This window comes from Larimichthys crocea, chromosome XXI (assembly GCF_000972845.2).
Source record: "Larimichthys crocea isolate SSNF chromosome XXI, L_crocea_2.0, whole genome shotgun sequence".
Lineage (NCBI taxonomy): Eukaryota > Metazoa > Chordata > Actinopteri > Sciaenidae > Larimichthys > Larimichthys crocea.
Window position 1 is genome coordinate 10061688 of NC_040031.1, and position 19962 is coordinate 10081649.

The 19962-nt window shown below is 42.5% G+C and overlaps 1 protein-coding gene across 4 annotated transcripts in view; it reads right to left on the minus strand.

The window, feature by feature from the left end:
* cbfb (core-binding factor subunit beta) overlaps positions 1 to 19267 on the minus strand; it is a 35211-nt gene extending 15944 nt beyond the window's left edge. For all 4 annotated transcript variants that reach the window (XM_027272807.1, XM_027272806.1, XM_027272809.1 and 1 more), the window contains exons 1-3: positions 18990 to 19267; positions 18265 to 18351; positions 12832 to 12948 (exon numbers count right to left, since the gene is read on the minus strand). In XM_027272807.1, coding sequence (XP_027128608.1) covers positions 12832 to 12948; positions 18265 to 18351; positions 18990 to 19067 — 282 coding nt within the window. In that variant the 5' untranslated portion in view covers positions 19068 to 19267. The remainder of the gene's footprint in view (positions 1 to 12831; positions 12949 to 18264; positions 18352 to 18989) is intronic.
* Between the last annotated feature and the right edge of the window lie 695 nt (positions 19268 to 19962).

Consider the following 19962-nt stretch of genomic DNA (forward strand, 5'->3'; position numbering starts at 1 on the left):
AGTTTAATGAAGAAGCGCCTTCGGTGACTTTTTAGTCTCAGAGATTTGTGTTGTTGTACTCGTGCTTTTCCCTGCCTGCACGTCATTCTGTATTTTGAAAGGAAAACGTCTACAGAAGAAGAAGTAGAAGAAAAACATATCTGGACATTTTTACAGTAGTCAAAGTTAGTTTGCAAATACAAAACATGCAGAAATGTTTATACTATAAAGATTAAAGATGCATTACTTTGCAGAAACAGCCCATGTGAAGTTCATATTTCTTTGTGTGCTCTAGCAAACGCGCTGAAGTTTTAGAACTGGGTTCAGGAATAAAGACCACGGCCTCGAACTCATCTGATTTCCGTACGTATTAAGCACACCTTATCTTTTCACTTCCTCTTTGACTCAGTTTTCACATCCCTCACCCCCCCTAAAGCCCCCTTAGAGCCTCCGCTGAGGCTCTAGTCCCGTAGAGCGATGAAGACACAGCTCCCCCACTCAGACTGCTGAACTCCCTCCTGGTTCCATCCCATCCTCATCTACAAACTCCTCCATCCACCCATCCTCCTCTCATGCCTCGACCCTCATTCCTATGATCATTCAGCACATCATCTTAATTTACCTTCATCCACAATGTGCGATAAATCATCCTGAATCTATACCCATACTGACGTGGCTGTTGTTAGTTCAAAGTATTAGTCTTCCTCCCTGCCTTTGCTGGAGCCTTTGCAGCGTACTGTATATATTCTATTATCGCATATCGTTAATTCCGCTTGTTGATCAGAGGAACGGTGTGAAACCTTTTGTCAGGAAGGAGTATTGAGTCACCTGCCTGTGCGCTTATCTGACTTTCGTTCTCATGCACGTGGATGAGATAAACAAAATGGGGACCCCCTCCGTGGAAAACCAGCTGCAGAGCTACTAGAGAGAAACAAACGACACAGGAAACCTTTCAGAGTTTCATATGTGACAACATGTGCATGCAACATACATCATATTTGTCTAAGAATAAACAATAGGACTAATATAAGTTATTCAGTCTACTTTTAAAACTTTTAAACTTGACTTTAAGTACTTTGAGTACACAAAAGAAAGGAACACACCGACTAAATTATTAGTTTTATGAGTATGAAAATGAATCAAATGTTTCTATGACAATTAGTTTGGTTGCATCAAAACACCCTTTTTCAGACACTTCTGTAATTAAAGTCCCGTCTGTACAGTCATGCATGTCTTACATCATTTTGTCCTGTGATTCTGTCCTTGAACATCTAGATCCCATTTTTGCAGACGCATCACATGATCCACGACATCGCGACGTGATGAGAATATTGCAAAACATCACGGCTCACACTCGGGTGATTTTTTCAGTGTTCAAAGATAATTTCGCTAATTCAATCTGAGGATCATAACGTCCTCAAAAAGTGAAGCATGTCTCTGAGAGGAAGGTTCGCTTTGAGACAGTTGCACAGACTTTATATGACGGCGACCAGCTGCAGCCTTGTGAATCATTTTTACAGCCATTCATGGGGGTGTTCTGTGAATTATGAGCATTTCTTTGAAACTGCCTCCCTGATCTGATTTTCTTCTGTTTTAACTCAACACCGCCGCTGAGTAAAAACCCGAACACACGCTGATACAGCCGGCCTTCGTTCCCCGATCGCTCCCCTTTGATCTAAACCTCTCCGAGCTACTGTACGTGCTTCCTACACTGTGTGTGTGTGTGTGTGAGAGTGTGTTGGCAGAGAGTGTGTGACGCAGATGTAGAGGGATGTGTTGGCATAGTGCCTCTCATTCAGGCTGGTGCCAACCATCTAGTCAGCACAACTGCCCACTGCTGCACACACACACACACACACACACTGACCAGTGCCCACGAGGTGTATGAACACAATGGGCATCTGTGTTATCAGTCTCGTGAGTTGTCTGCCTCCCACACACATGAACAAGAACACACACAGGCGCACACACATTGAAATGAATCAACACAAAGACTTAAAGATGCCTCCTTTAATTGCTCTGTCAGCGCCTCTCTTGATTCTTATAAAGGTGTGTGCAGCTTTTTAATTCACTTCTCCGTGTCTGTCTGAGATGGAGGCATCAGCTGATTTACTGCAGTAATTATGTGATTATCCCAAAGAATGTTACATCAATGATGATCAGAGCGTCTGGGGGGGGCGGCGTTACATTCAAACAGTCAACATCAGTGTGTGTGTGTCTGAGTCAGCAGCCAGTCACAGACAACTCACACACTTTTCTTTCTCTTTCTCTATTTCACTGCTTAGTCCTTTCTTTCTTTCTTTCTTTCTTTCTTTCTTTCTTTCTTTCTTTTTTTCTTTCTTTCTTTCTTTCTTTCTATTCATATCAAATACGATTGCTCACCATCATCCCCATCGCACGTCTGCAACATTTTGAAAAAACAAGTTTAGTAAGTAATTAAATGAAAGAAAAATAAAAGTATCTAAGTAAAGTAAGTAACACAATCAGAATAATTTCCAGGACAATATGACACATAAGTTTATATCACATGAATCATTCCTGATTCACGCTCCCTCTCCACACACACAGCTGCTCTTTCAACACACACATAATGACCCTACTGAACACAACTCCAGCACGGACGTCATGCTGGAAGTTTGGCAGTTAGAAGATAAAACAGAGAGAGAGAGAGAGAGTGGATTCAATTCAGTTTCATGGAAATCATAACATGTTATCTCGTGACACTTTCACATACAGCAGGTTTATTTCTTTCTTTTCTCTCAGCGGCAAAGAAAAAATACTTTTTAATCACGACTATTTCAACAGCAGAAGGGAAGAGGTGTGCACATTTTTAAAAAAAATCACACAGTGTATCAGATAATTATAAGATTGTATAAAATAATCTGAGCCCTACTTTGCCTTTAGATATGTTTCTGGTGTTGTGGAGTGTCTCCCAGCTAAGTCCTTAAGTTAATCAGCACAAGTTCGATTCAATTTTATTTTCTTTATAAGCGCCAGATCATAAGAGAAGACAGAGCAGGTCTCAGCCATGAATCCTTGCTGGCATTGCTGGCATTTCACTGGCATGTGAAACCCGAGGTACGCCCGCCTATCGGCGACATGAGCCTATAAAATTATTACATTTTAAAATGTCTAATTTAGACTAGACCACAGTATAAATTGAACCTCTTTAGAAGATTAAATGTGTAGTTCATTCACATTTGAAGAATATGGACCAAGTTTTTTTTTTTTACTAAATACAAATTATCTGAAGAAAACTAAACTGAGAGAAAAGTTCCAGAGCGAGCTGCGTAAAGAGAAAGTGATATAAAGAAAGAGAGGGAGGGAAAGAGACAATGAGAGCGAGGTGTGTGTGTGTGTGTGTGTGTGTGTGTGTGTGTGTGTCAGGTGTGACAGCAGCAGGTGGAGATAAAGCACGTTACTGACCTTCTGTTCCTAATCCCACAATGAATACAACGTCTACTGACCAATTGTCTGACACGCACACACGCACCACCTGCTAAAGCAACAGAAGTATAATAGTACGGTACTCTCCACTGCATGCTCACTCTCTCTTCTCCAGCTTTCCCACTCTGTAATTATAGAGGATGCAAAACAACAAAAGACACACACACACACACACGACACTTAGAGACAGCCAAGAAATCAAGGCCGGTGTCAAATATGTTGTTGTGTTTCTGTCGTTCATTGGGTCTCTGCTCTGGATGAAGTGAAAGCAAACGAGCTGCAGCAAAGCATCATGACTCACTTCACATTTTTAGTTCTATCAGCCGTTTCATGTTCAGGATTAAAACACTGAAAACTTTTGTCAGGTCATGTGTTTTCTATTGCAGAGTAATTGTTCTCTGGTTCACTGGCAGTTTGTCTTTCCATTGTGAGTGAGTTGACTGAGTCTCGTCTGAGTCTCTCCTGACTGCCTGCATGTGCATAACGTGCATGCAAAGTCTTCTCCGTGCACACACCGGAGGGCCAAAAACCACTGGTTGTTCCTATGGCTTTCATAGGCATGGAAATATCATGCAAATCCACACACTGGCAGCAGATAGATTTACAAATCCAGAGAGGGAGGGAGTCAAATTAAATAGGCAGAAATAAAATTCAGAAGTTAACGATCGTTTCTTTTGTTCCTGTCCTTCGGTTTTCTTTAATGTTTCACAGTAGGTTAAACGGGAAACACTGAAATATTATGATTTTATGAATCACGATAGCTAACGTGTTAGCAGAGAATTGCATCCAGCAGACATAAAGCAACATCATTTGTTTAGAGTCACGTGTCTGGCAAACATTTTCTTTTTTAACTCTGTTTTGGTCTCCACCAAACCCTGAACCCTTTGCTTTTTAGCTGAGTGTACAAACATCGTGGCTAGGAAATGAAGCCAATGCAGAAGTGCTAAAAACTGTAACACCTTGAACTTGACAGCAGAAATGAACCTTCTTACAGCCTGATACAGACAACAGTTTTGGTCTCTATAGAGAATTTGCCAATATTTAGATTAGCCGAGGCTTCAACACGGCACCTTGGAAACCTACGGATGACGTTGCTCACGCTCTGTCCGATCTTTATACTGTCATTGATGTACACTGGATTTCATTGGAAGGCTTGCTCATGACAGCAGTAAACCAAAACAATGAGTTAAAAGACTGGGGGCGGTCGGTAGCGTGGTGGGTTAAGCGGCCGCCCCGTGTGTAGAGGCTTCAGTCCTCACTGCAGCTGGCCCCGGTTTGAATCCCGCATCGGACGGCTAATTTACTGCGTGTCATTCCCCCTCTCTCTGCTTCCCTTCCTGTCTATCTTCAGCTGTACTCTCAATAAAGGCATAAAAGGGCAGAAAAATAATCTTAAAAAAAAGACCCTAAAACTGTCTATAGAGCAGAGGGGAGCTGAAAAAGTGTCAGGTACGTTACATCACACAAGTTAATTTCATCTATAAAACGAAACAAATATTGATTAGCACAGATTATTTTGTAAACTTTACTGACAGACATCAAATATGTTTTTTGTAGTCCTACTACTAGTTTACCAGATGTGTTTTAGGGATTACGAATCCAGGAGGTGTGGCGTACGCCGCACAGAAATCACAGGGAGGCTGAGGTGAATGGTTTGACGTGGTTTGTGCCACTAAAACACTCGGTTAACCGTAGCCTTTCCCTAACCTGATCGTAATCTGCAGCCTGTCTGTATCGTATTAAAGGAGCCAGAGGAGCAAGGAAAGAGCCCAGTCATGTTTTTTTTACACACTGACCCAGGACACACGTACAAGTCCAGGTGAACAGTGCTGCATACTTGAGTTGAGCTCAGCAGACAGTTACTGGAAGAGAAGCACTAAGAATAGAGAAATAGAGCTGACACACACATGTTGGATTTCACACCAGACTGTCCTCTCTCTCTCTCTGTCTCTGTCTCAACAGTTTTCTATCCAAACCTCATGTCTCTGTTTTTTTTTTTTAAACACACAAACACACACACACCCTCTCTGTCACGTACACACTCGCTCTTTCTGCCTCCACCTTGTATGCGTAAAAGACAGAAAGACACACACACACACACACAAAGACATGATGCCAGTATAAAACACTGGGACACACACACACACAAAGAGCATATAAACAGAGGACCCTGTCTGTGCATGTGCTGCGATGCATTATGGGAGTGGGTGTGGTCATTGATCTAAAGCCTGGAGCAGGAAATATGAAACCCTGTGGGAGGAGATGGTGATGGCACTGTGTGTGTGTGTGTGTGTGTGTGTGTGTGTGTGTGTGTGTACATGAAAGAGATTTTGTGGTACATTAAAGTCTCTTAACAGAGAGACTCCGACTGTCTGTGAGGCTCAGAAGAAAGTTCACTTACACTGACTTAAAATAAACAATCTTCATTAGATGTGCTGAATACTCCGGATGTACAAGATGCACACACACACACACACACACACACACACACACACACTGTCAGATGCAGAGCAGCGGTAGCAGAGGGAACCAATTAGTGGTCTGGCTTTGATGATGTCACTGACAAGTCACGCACTGGTGGCACAGCTTCCGTTCAGAGGGAAACATAACACCATACACTGTGCACACACACACACACATATGAAAAAAACACACACTTGATGTGGATATGCATGTCACGGAGGAGAATCCTGGAGGCTTAAAGCTGACGACTAAATTAGAGGGCAACAGAGGTGTCAGATATGGAATGATTTGATTTGATGAGCTGCAGGAACTTTTGGATTTTTCTTTGAGCTGCAAGGCTGCGAGTGCACGTGAGCGGATCTGTGCATGGGATGAAATTTAAAACATCCCAGGAAGACAAAGTTTTAAAATGTTGGTGTCATAACAATACAAATGACATTTCTGTCATTCTTCACCTTGAAAAAACAGAAATGAACAAACACTGATGGTGCTTTCCAAAGACTGCTGCTGCAGCTGCAGAAGAACTGGCGTCAATATTAGAATAGTAAAGTATAGTAATACAGTAGAGCAGAACTTACAGATGTAATATATTTGTGGCCACAAGCAGGATTTTAATTGAGCGGTTTCTCTCTTTTGGGGACCTTTGCTGTGTCGCATGCGTACTGGAACGATGGCCACGTTTCGCCCTTTAGTGGTCACCATTTTGGCTACATGGCAGGAGAGCAGTGACGACCATTGTTGTGAAAATGGGGGCCAAGGAAGCTGCTGGCCACCATTAGTCGATTAGTCACGATTATGTCGACGAACAAAATCGTAGACAACTAATTTAGTAGTCGACGCATCGTTTTTTGTTTTTTTTACTTTGTTTTTTCTGCGCACATGCACAGTAGTGGTAATTGGCGTCAGGCATGACTGTACCGTAAATGATACCATAACACAGACCCTCCAGGAATTCACGATGTTGCGATTTGCAACTTCAGTGAATCCCCGTTAATTCAGGGCGGTGTTGCAATTTCAACCAATCACTGCGATTTTTCCGCAACTTCCGCGCAGTCTGCCCGGGGGATTTGACTCGGCGGGTCAGGGACGGCCGCACGGTGCGGGAGGATCCCCTCGTGGGACCTCTCCCCGGCGCTGGCTGGCCCCCACCGGGTGCATTTCCTCCACGGCAGCTCTGGGTCGGCATGGAAAGACTCGGGGGCGAAGGTGGCTCACGGCTCCGTCCGCAAGTTTTACAGCTCCCGCTCACCCGCCCCTTTCCGGGACCGGGATCCGATTAGTCGACTAATCGAAAAAATAATCAGTGATTAGTCGACTATCAAAATAATCGTTTGTGGCGGCCCTAATCTTAATATAACATGTTTTGCCGTACTCCTTCTCAAATGAGTGCACTACACGAGGAAGTACAGTAGTGTACACACTATAGTATCCAAACTTAGACACAGCATGTGTTTCAATTCAATTGATGCAACCTTACTGTCATTAACACAATGAAAAATATCTGCACCGGAGCCAAATATAATTATGTTAGCCTGATGTGTGGATTATATAAGACATCATCCGCTGTTAGTCTGTGAACCACATTATTTAACACCTGATTTCTACATACTGTATAACTACTGTGCATCCTGTTTACGCAATGAGTGTCAAATCCCGCCACATCTACAGTACGCTGTAGATTTGTTTTAGGTGTGGAGCTCGGCTACAATAAAATATTTACACAGTTACCAACAGCTGTGTCTATATTTGCCAAATTTTCTATTGACTCGTATTAATCTGGAATCAGCTGGGACAATAATGCTATCAAACATGGGACACAAACAGAGCGAGGAGGCAGGAAACAGTTGTGGATTGACCTCCTGTAGCGTTAAAGGGGCGGCGTTCAGTATTTTCGACGAGCTACATGCAAACATCAGCGACAGTGTAACGTGTTTTAACATTTTGCTAAACAGTGCAACACAAAATGCCGCTGATGATTTAAGAATGAATGAATCCCTACACGTGTGCTTCCGTCCTGGGTTTTGTGTTTGAGCTCCTCCCCGTCAGTCCACCCTGCTCCATCATGTAGCTGACATCTACTCATCTGCTTCTCATTTCAGACCCCCCCACCACACACACACACACACATAACCACTAATCTCCGTCTGTCTCTTTCTGCCTCTTTTCACTCTTTTCTCTCTGTTTTAGTTTTTGTTTATCGTTTGTATGTTTGTGTGGTTTTTCTGCACGTAGATATGTGTGTGTGCACTCTCAGTCTGGCGCCACCGTCTCTGTCAGCATGCATGGGTAACTCGCTGTTGTCTACCAGCATGCACACACACACACACACACACATAGAGAAACAACCTTCACCAGTGAAACTTGCACAGTAATTCCTGTGGTTTCAACCTCATCTAAAGTCACATCCTCAGATATGACTTTTCCACCAGCAAACGGTTGGTACTGGAGCCAGTTTCCAGTTTCCGAAGTGTTTTCATGACCGAAAAAAAAGGTTTGAGGCCAGAAAAAACAGCTCTGTTGAGGCCTCTTCACCCTGACACATGTGTAAAATGTAATGAGGGTTTAATGAAAATGAGCAGCAACTCGTGCTGAGCTGCTGTCATGTCGAGTTGGAAACTTGAGTGCTCCACACGCCAGTAAAAGAGAGGCTGCTACCTATAATTTCAAAATGTGTGGTGCATCCCTGCTTAAAATCTGAAGGACTGGCGTGTATCTTCAGACACACACAAGCAGTGGATGTGGTTGACAAAGCTGGAGGAATGATGGCAACAGGAAGGAAGGAAAAGACCAGTATCTGATTTACCTACGGGACAAAAGAAGGATGGCAGTTTGCTCACACAAAGGAAACCACGAACACAAAACTCTCTGCTGTGCAAGAAACTGATGAATGAATGAAGAGAAGGGAAGGAGTGTTTGCCAATTTGGAAACATGCAAATTGGTTAAAGAGTTAATGAACGAGCAATATTCCAAGAGGAACATGTATGTGAAGAACCAGAGGCGAGAGAGGGAGTTGAGGTAGAGTCGCAAAGAGCTGCGTTTGTGATGCTCAGTAATATTTCAAAAAGATAAATAATCTAAGAGCTGAACATGTGAGCAAATATCTGAATTAAAATGTTGTAGAGAAGATTTTTAAGGCAAAAAAAGAAGAATGCACTGACTGTATTCGGGTTTAAAGAATGATTGAAGTGAGCTATCACCTCGTACTTTCATTTTCAAGCAGGCTGCAACATTTTCTCAGTGCAACACTGGCCTACAGTCTCCTCAACTAGCCACTGGACTCTTACTGTTAATGCATAAAGCATCATAGTTATACCACATGGACCAAGTCCAGTTCTGCATGCCACACAGACACAAAGTTAACCAGCGTCTTGCCAATGGGAGAGACTTTGAAAACAAGTATAAGCTGAAGCATCATCAACCCTGTGTGGGAGCCGCTATGTTCTCATATAAAAGCTCATTTTAGTCTGTTTAATGGTTTGAAATCCGTCTCCGATAAACCAGCTGCTGATGCTGAGATTCATTCCTTGGGCTGGGTCAGTGTTTGCTGGTAAGTTAGCTCCTAATGCTAAAATTAACCTCGTCCACAGCTGGCTCCCATTAGCCTAACACTGAGAGCCTGTACTTCTACTCTTTCTCTTTCTGACTTTCAAAGACACACACATGCACAAACACACACACACACACACACATTGTATTCGGTCGCCAAGTTTAACCTGGCTGTGCTACCCTTTTGGTTTGGCACCGTCTGTGTTTGGAAACGAAGACAGGAGAGAGTGAGGAATGGAGGTGGGGGAGAGAGCGGACGGAGGGAGTCGGACAGGAGTGAGTTGAAGGAGGGGAGTTTAAAAAGAGGTGGGTGGGTGGGTGGACGTAGAAACACATAAGGAACGGAGAAAAGGGGGAAGAAGGGAGAGGGATGGAAGAGGAGTGTGGATGTTCATATGAAACGCCGCAAGAATAACAAACCGAGGAAAAAGAAGGGAAGCTGAAATAAAGAAAATATGTCGGGAAATGTAAGAAAAATAAAGAAAGAGGGGCGAAAACAGTAACCTGGTACCTCCGTCTGAATCATGTGCTACTCTCCCATCCTTCACCCTCTGCTCTTTGCAGCCCAGCCTCTTTATTATTTTTGCCCCCGTTATTCACATTTAAGTTCAAAGTGAATGTACTTCAACTGGCTGTTAAAAGTGTTTCATGAAGAAATATATAAAGTAATAAAATGAATCATTTAGCTGCATCAGGATCTAGAGAACACTTTGGAAGCCGAAGAACAAACAATACGTGAGAAATAACCGTCGCCAAATGTCGGACGTGCGTGTTTGTGTAGTGTAGCTGTGACAGTAATTAAGAGAAGAAGTTGCAACGTACACAAAATCCCCGCCTTGGCCTGACAGTTGTATTCTACAGGGAGGTCCAGCAGGAATCTGAGGGCGGGGTGTGTGTGTTTGTGTGTGTGTGTGTGTATGAAATGAAAGCCGGTATCGCGGTAAAGCAACACTGCACAAAATGTACACTGAGAACACAATTAAAGGCTCCGCGCTGGAACCACTGAGTGAAGTTGTCCACGTTCTTTCAAACAATAGCCCTTTTCACCGCACCGCACTCGGCTCTCGCCTGTCTTTTTTCATCAAGTGGAATAAAAACGAATATCGCGTAAAAGTAACAATCTCTGAACTCACGGGCCGTCGTCCGACCATGATTTAGCCTCTGGGGACCATGTCTGTGGGCTTTCTGCGACTTAAGGACTTCCTCTGCAGTCCGATAAGCGTGAGAATGACGAGAAAAACACATCTCTCTCCTCTCTGTGAACAGATATCTGCATATGAATATATTATAAATCAGATGATAGCCGATGGGTTCTGAACAAGCGGCAAGAACTGCAGTTCCTCAAACGTCCACTTGAGGCTGGCTCCAGAAGTCCCCACTTCACAGCAGAAATAAACATGTTTACAGCCTGGTACAAAAAACAGTTTTGGTCTCTGTAGCTAATTTCCCTGTTCATGCCAACTGTACTGAGGGTGAATTTATATACAACTCACCTGTTCAGGTTATATTAAGGCTTAAAGTTATGCAGGATTTGCAACATGGCTGTCATGGGTGGCTTCATTCAACCTGCCTCAGCTCCACCAACAAGCTAGAGGCAGGACTGCCAAGATGGTGGCGGGCAGAGGCACCACAACAGCTCTTGTCTATGATGTTTTATACGGCCACTTTATGGTTCCGAAATTACATTCGGCCAATGCGCTTCGCCTCTTTCCCTCATCACGCGGACTGCTGCAACCAAAGACGATCAAACGTCGGTCAATACTACTTGGGTTACAAGCGGAAACCAGAAAGCTTCCAGTGCCAAAACCTCTCTCCTGTCTCTTACTTACAGATTCATATGCAGATATCTGTTCATATAAGTACAGAGTGAAGTGTTGGAGCTGCCTGGAATGACTTGTTGTTGCTTCGCTTGTATGTCATGGCTTACATTTCTTCAAAAGATGAATATGTGCGAATAGAGCGAGAGACGTCAGCAGGTTTATCTGGATCCTCACACATGCCTGTGTGTGTGTGTGTGTGTGTGTGTGTGTGTGTGTGTGTGTGTGTGAGTGCTTGGCAGGACGACTGTGAAACTGCTTTACATGGACGACTCCTAGCCTCATTAAAACTTCATAGATCTGTGAGCACCGTTGAGGTGACAAAGGAGACCGTATCGTCTTACGTACACACGCGCGCAACCACAAACTCTCTGACGCTGCCGTACACATGCATACGTCTTCTCTCTGTCTTTGTCTGACACACACACACACACACACACACACACACATATGAGAAACCGTTCTTCTGCACAATGCCTGACGCCAATCAGCACACACACACACACACTGCTCCCAACCATCAGGGCACTTGTATTAAATAATTAACGGTGTGAGATTAGTCCGTCAGCCTTGGGGCATGGAGGTCCATCGATTCCCCAGGATGCATTTTTAATGAGCCGCCAGCCGGCATTCATTTCAGCTAGCCAGTGTCCGTGGAGGGCCTTCTGACACACACACACACACACACACACACACACACACACACACACACACACACACACACACACACACAAAGTCCAGGGCTTAGCGCCAAGGGAGACAATTAACATACACATAAACACAACAGCAGCACTGCACCATTACAGTACAGTGGTTATCACCTTGACAACAGCAGAAAACGTCTTCCGAGCTCTTTAGGTATTTTATCTTTGAGCTTGATCAAACACTACTGAGCAAATAATGTTTAGCGTTGACGTACTGTTGTGTGACAGGAAGCCCAGCTGTGATTTCACCTCTGTGAAGCGAGATCATGATGTTTTTTGGACACGGGCATCACCCGCAGAGCAATAAATACCCAGCACACACTGGTTTAAAGGCTCAACTTTTCACAACGGGGGAGCTGCAAAGCAAACCCTTTCATTTGTCTTTGTGTACGACCTGACACACACTAATCAGTCTGTTTACTGTCATGGGTTGTTGGCTCGAGCTCAAAAATGCACGCTGGCTGCCATGAGGTTCGACGTCTGCGTTCGCAAACTTCTTTTTTGTGTCTGCGTCTGGATTGTCATTTTCGTTTTATGAAACAAAAGAGGAAGAGAAAGCCTGAGAGCAGACAGAGACGTACGTGTTTCTCCAAATGCTATTTTTCTTTCTCACGGTTTCACATCGTCATATCAAGCAGAGTCAGATCAATCGAGTGCGGTCGCGTGAACGCGTGAGATAATCTGCAGAGATGCTTTCAAATCCAACTGATGCTGAAATAACGAGATTTTATCAGCAGTTGTTTTGGTTGGTTCACGAAGCAACAGAAATGTGACTCAGACTGTGTGACCTTTACAGCAGGTGAGCAGCAAAAGAGGGAAATGTGTGTTTGTGCGTTTGCGTTTGAGGAAGTGAGCGGATCTCTCGCTGTCCTACCTTTCCTGTCTCTCTGTCAAAGTCGACATACTCCCTTGTGGGAACCTGCCTCTGATCTCCGTGCAGGTTGGCTGGAAAGAACTGGAGAGAGAGGTTGGTACCTGTAGCTACAAAGGCCTGGAGAAAGAAGGAGAGAGAGGGAGAGGATAAAGTTAGTAAATTAAAGACACATTAAGTCATTTCTGACCACTGCGTTTGTTACGGCTCGTGTCTTAGCAAGTAAATGCACATCCAGCAAACCCAGAGCACGGCACGAGCCAGAAAATCACTCGAACTTAGAATGAGAAAAATATCTGTAACTGCAGGTCACAGTTTGATGCGGTTGCAGTTGAGAGTCGTGACACTCAAATACAGTCTATGTACAGCTTAAGAACCGAAACAACAAACTAAAAGAGGCTGGAAGCATTGTTCAAAAGCTGCAGACTTTGGTGTGATTTATTGGGTTCAGAACCACAAACGACCCTCTCACTTTACAGTTTATTAATGGTCAAAGACCATTGACAATGGCCAATGAAGCACACGTTTACAGAAGGTGATAACAGAAAGTGTTGGAGACGAGGAGTTTGGAAGACACGGGCGGAAACAAGGATGCTTTTTAATCACTTTGAGTATCTTTTTTAGGGCTGCAACTAACAATTATTTCATTATCAATTCATCTGCTAGCTAAATTTAAATATTTCTGATGATTTAAAACAATAAAAATCCTCGTATTTGAGAGGCTGGAAGCACAGAGTACATTTTCAAGTTGCCCCTTTAATATCAAAACTACAACGTACAGTAAACCAGATTCAAACATATTTAAATCCAAGATTAAGATTTGGAAATATTGACTTTAAGTACAAACGATTATCACGGTCTCATGAAAAAATATTCCCGGAGGGGTTAGTGCATAAGTTGAGTTTAAATGTTTGAATGTGATTAAATGTCTTATTTGGGTCGAAGCCTGGAAGAGTTTAAGTTAGAGCGACTGCATCAGTTCTTCTTTTTCCTCCGTCTCTGTTTCTTCTTAGAGTCTAACCGCTGTCCTCTCAGAACAAAAGCACAAAGTAAGTGAACCAATGGCCCGCTCTCATTACACACACACACACACACACATATATAATCACATCATACTGCAGCTCGTTTTTTTGATTTCTGTAAAAAAGGCTTCTCTCTCTGATGGGAGGCATTTCATACATCGAGATAAGCCACACACACACACACAAACACACACACACACACACACACTTAAGCACACACACATCCAGAAACATAAATAAAATGAAAATCAATAGAAAGCATTTCTCTGTTGCAGTCAGAAAGCAATGAATTAGAGAGAGGCAGAAAATCTAGTTAGTTTTCTTTTTATGCGAATCTGTGTCTATTGTCCTTGTGTGTGTGTGTGTGTGTGCGTGTGTGTGTGTGTGTGTGTGTGTGTACGTGTGTGTGATGTGCTGTGTTCGCTGAGACGGATCAATACTAAGGGCATTAGGGTTGCGACTGAGCTGGAAGCATATGAATTATGCACCCCGTCAAATCTGTCCTCATCAGAGAGTGAGAGAGAGAACTGATTGAAAGAGAAGAGGGAGAGATGAAGAGAGTGAAATAAAGACTCGAAATGACTAAGTGTGCGCATGGACACACAAAGAGAGAGAGAGAAAAAGAAAACGTCTGCCGCGCACACACTTATATAGACACACTCGCAGAAACGAGAGCTCAAAGAACACCCGAGTCATCATTTCTGCTGTATTTGAAGTATTGGATTACAACCATCTGATACTCATTTGCTGCCTACTACCGCGGGAGAAAGGAGGAGAAGAAGAAAAACAAGGGAAGGAGCAAGAGGCAAGAGAGAGAGGAGAGAAATGGAGGGAAATTTATAGACAAAGATGGAGGAGAAAAAAGAACAGACAAAAAAAAAACAGAGAAATGGAGGAAATTAGAAAAGAGGAATGGGACAATGGTGGTAAAGACGGCATGGTGAATGTAAAGACAAAGAGAGGAAACAGAAGTGAGATGAAGAAGAAGAAGAAGAAGAAAGGACAAAGAAGAGGACAGCAAAGGAAATGAAATAAAAGGATGTGAACAGACAGAGAGAGAGAGAGAGAGAGATTGGAGAGGAGAGAGCGGTGCAGCATGAAAATCAATAGTAGTTGAGAAAACGACTCATCTCTAATGAGCTGAGCTGAAGATAATTTACTTTGAATTATCGTCCCATTTATCAGATCAATCCTGAGCATTTCAGAGTCACCCCGTGATTCAAGTTACTCATGAGTGTGCGTGTGTGTGTGTGTGTGTGTGTGTGTGTGTGTGTGACGTTAATAACTTTAAATACACGGCTGACAAATCGAATTTTTACGTGACGTGTTTATTGTAAAAATAAAGCAGAAAACAAGCTTTTAAAAGAGGTAAAGTCAGAGGTTTGGATGTGCTTCTTTTTGTTTAAATATTAAACTATATATAATTATCTATGATGACATGCAGAATATAAAGTCACGAATATTATAAGTCATAAACATTCATTTTATTTTTACCATTAAAAAAAGAATAAAACTGTGAAAACCATGAAAGTAAATTGTGCTGACTTGTTGAGTTACAGTATAAAGGATTCATCTTTTATTTTCTAACCACGTTAACAGGCCTTTATTTTAGTCACTTACCGGCTTCTTCTGTAAATAACTATTTATTCTAAATTGTTAAAAATTGACTAAATATTTAAGAAATTACAAAACTATCATAAGATTGTTTTTTTATTAGAGTCAGCCTGGATTTAGAGAGAAAAACGTTGACAAGACGACACCGCTGCTGTTATAAGACATAAATAATACTATGATAAACTCTGTCTGATATGTTTTTTTTTCCATAAATATCTTACAATAATACTTTCTCCTTTTCTGATACTGAAAAAAATCCAGATTGCAGATTTTCTTCATTTGAAAGTCGAAACACTGACTCAAGACGTCTCTCTGTTTAAGGCTTCAAGTTTCCACATCACGTCTGACTTAATTACATAGTGGACTTCCAAACTAGCTGTGATGTCACTGCGTACACATCCTAAACTCAGATTTTGAGCTGAACGCAGGGAAACTTTGCCTTTGCAACAGATGAATCAGAACACGTCTCTGAGTAAAGAGGAGACCGCTGCCCTGTTGACACTTTATGTTTTCTGCTCATCTGTCTCATCTATAAAAAAAAAAAGCGGCGGTCCTTGACAGCACGTTCGACTCTCATTGTGTCGGATAGTTGTTCACACCGACCATGAAAATAGCATTAGGTCTTTAGCGGCGTCTGGCCCGATAGATAAATCAGCGACATGATGTCACACCTGCCATCAAACCATTAAAACCGTGGCCATCAATTCTCACAGCAGAAGAGGCTTATAAATACAGTGAGGACAGACAGACTGACGGACGCATCATGTCCCACTAAAAGACGGTAAAACTAGATGTAACCCCCCTCCCACCACCACTAACACCCGCCCCCATCTCTCTCTCTCTCTCTCTTCTGCCCTCCTGCCATGATGACAGCATGTTTGTGAAAAATACCTTGAGGATGACTAAGACAGCAGAAGCTGCTCTGGGTTTTTGTGTGTGTGTGTGTGTGTTTGTGCCAGCAGCCTAAAGGCTTTCGCCCTGACTTCACCTTTTGTTGAGGACATCGTTTTAACAGCGAGTTTTAAACAGACGCTGTAAGTGTACCGTAATTACATAATGAGAATATGAATGTGTCCTCACTTGCTTACAGTTATAAACTGCTGATCGCGGCTCATGCAAGGAACCGAAAAAGGGGTCAAAGGGTTCACGTGGAGTAAACTTTGTTCACCTTTTTGAGTTTGTAATTAGAGATGGCTTGCTCTTACTGCGGTTAAGAGATATATCTTAACACATATGTGGCACTGGATGAGGGTGAACAACTCTAACCTAGACTGATTTACAGAATAAAGAAAGAGATGGACACCTACGCTGATACAGTCTGCCGTACATTATTCAAATCCAGGCCTACAGTTCAGCGTGTTCGCCTGGTGGGACAGAGATAGGATCAAGGGATGGGAGAAAATAGTTTCCTCAGAATAAGGTGTAAGGTATTTTTACACAGCCACGTGTGTGTGTATGTATGTACGTAACTTTTACCTTTTATATTTGTGTCCGCTGTCTGCTTACATCAGCTGCTGCTACGCTTACATTACTTTATTTGTTATCATTATTATTCTTTATTTTAATTCATTCATTTGCTGCTTTGTGAATATCTTGATACTTGGAGGTAATAATTAAAAAATAATGAGCGTATAAAATACATTTTTACAGTGAATGAAACCAACAACAGGACATTGATTTGCTGCCACCTACAACATGATAATCCAGCAGGATTATACACAATAGCACAATTCAAAAAAGAGGCTGTGAATGCAGGACTTTTTTTATATTTGACACGGCTGTGGTTGCTTCATTAGTTCACTAAGTGTTTTGCTTTTGAGAGGCATCCATCTCTGAATCTGATCAAACACATTTGAAGACGCGGCTCGGGCGGCTGAGGAGGAGTTGTGGTTTGGAAAATGGAGGGAGACGGATTCAGCGCACCGACGCTCTTCCACTGTGACACCGCTGCAACAAACTATCTCCTACAGCGCTCGACCACGCAGTGTAATCCAACACAACGACACAACTGATGACAGAGCGTCGACCTAACACAAACAAACTCAAATCTCAACATGAATATGATCATTATTTATTTTCATAATTAATGGTTGATTTGAAGTGTTTGGGCTGTGAAATATCTCGTTTTGAAGAAACAATCCAGAGATACTCAGGTTACTATCACGTCAGAGAGTCTGTTGAACTGATGCCTTAATTTTTAAACATTATTCAGCATTACTCAACATCACACAAACATCTCTGTCTTCCTTCTCTCTCCTCACTGCACATTCATTCATTACATGTTTACTGTATATACTAAAATTAGACGTGACAGGTGATATTTACGTTAGGTGACCGATTCCAGACCCCCCCAAATTATAACCCTGACGGTGTTTGTTGTAACTGTAACGTGCCCGTGTGACAACATGTGTTCACGAGCGCCTTCTGAGACAATGATGACTGCAGCTGCAGAATATAGAAGAGGTTTGCATGTCTGACAACACGTCTACTTCCTCGTACATCAAAACATCAAGTTGTATCGACGCCGTGCTGCTGCTGCTGATATCAGTGTTCTCATAATAAGACTTCATGTGACCTTCAGATGAATCCTGATGGCTTTTTTTTTTTTAAATAAAGTTTCCCTCATGAGCCAAAACTGAATTTTACAGGCTTGTTTACACATCTCACACCCTCACACACACACACACATGCATACAGTTAGTGCACACATCTCCCGCTTGTTTTTTTTTTTTTTTTTTTGCAAGCAGAAGACAAAAGAGGAGGTGTGGTGGGGGAAGAATATATTTAGTTTTTCACTCACTACTTCTGACCGTCCATCCCTGCAGGCGTTCTGGAAGCGGGCTTGCCTCTCCTCATGGGGCCGGTCCCTGAATCCAGTATATTTGATCTACAAGAGGATAATAAAGAAAACACAAAAAGTTGGAACAACAACACACACACACACATATAAAAACACTCACATGTATAGCATTATACTGTGTGTGTGTGTGTGTGCTTTATGTGTTTGTGATGCCAAAATAGGCTGTTTGACAGTGAGAAGCCACAGGAATTTTGATTTAAGGCACATCATTCTTTGTCTCTGCTCCACAACATAAAAAAAACAAAACAATGAAAGCTCTCTTCAAACAGGCAAACAGTGATATGTAAAAAAAAAAAACATATTTTAGATGAATGTGAGCATGGAATAAATTAAAATGATGATAAAACACCAAAATCTAAAAGGGAAAACAAGAGTTAAAGTCTTTATTCTGGGATCATTTTTCCATCAGTTTAAGAAAAGCCAGAGATAGAAGTGAATCAACTTATTGCAAAGCCACTTCCTCAGATTGTGTTTCATGGCTCTTTGTGAGATTTTATTTCAGCTGTATGAAGCTCAAAACAAGCATGCTTCTCTCTGCGCTGACGACTCTGCTTTCTCTTTATTTCCGCCGTCTAACAGAAAGGATCACACACTATGAGCGTGCGTGCGTGTGTGTGTGTGTGTGTGTGTGTGTGTGTGTGTGTGTTTGTGTGAGCCAGACTCACCTCACACTCCCTGCTTAACTTGCGGAAAAACTCCTCATTCTCAAACTTGCTCCTCTGGTCCGGGACTACCCGCGGCATCTTCACACTCACACTCACACTCAACAACAACAACACTTTCCGGCTTCTTCAAGATTCACTTTTCAATCCCCAACAAATTTGTAATAAAAAAAAAATATATATGAATAATAAAAAAAGAAAAAGGAAGCAGATCCGGCAGCAGAGAGTTTTTAAAAAAGTGAAGCTGTGCGTGTGTATGTGTGCGTCCTGCCGTCCGTCCCCTTCACTCTGCCTCTCTTTCACTCACTTCTCTTCCGTGTCTGTCTCTCTATGTGTGTGTGTGTGTGTGTGTGTGTTTTCTCTCTTCCCTGTTGTGTAGCAATGTGCTCTCTCTCTCCCTCTCTCTCTCTCTCTCTCTCTGTGATTATGACTGCAGCTCCTATTAAGATGAGACTGCGGCTCCTGCGCGCTCCGGGTCGCCTCTGGCTCCAAATGGCTCTTATTAAGTGACCCACGGCGAAAGATAAAGCTCAATTTGACCGTCTCTCTCTCTCTCTCTCTCTCTCTCTCTCTCTCTCTCTCTCTCCCCGCCTGCGTCTCTCGGTCCTACCTGCAACTTTCTAAGCGCTCCTCCCACCTCCTCTTCAAGTAGTCCTGCCCGGCGATCACTCAAAGAGATTTGAGTCAAGCAAATCAAACATAAAAGCACAAATGATTATGTCAGTATAGCCTATAATTTGTCGGCTTGAATTTAAAAGTCATGAATAATATGGCTCGGAGCTGTTATTATTGCGCGCCAGGTTGCCACAGTAGGAAATATCTAATATTTTACATTTTGTGATCCATTTTGATCCATCATCAAAAGTTGCAGCTGTTACGGGATGATTCGGCAAAAAGCAGTTAGATATAAACAACACGTGGCTATAGTAGGCTATAATGCGTAATAATTTATGCGTAAAACTTAAATTAAAATATG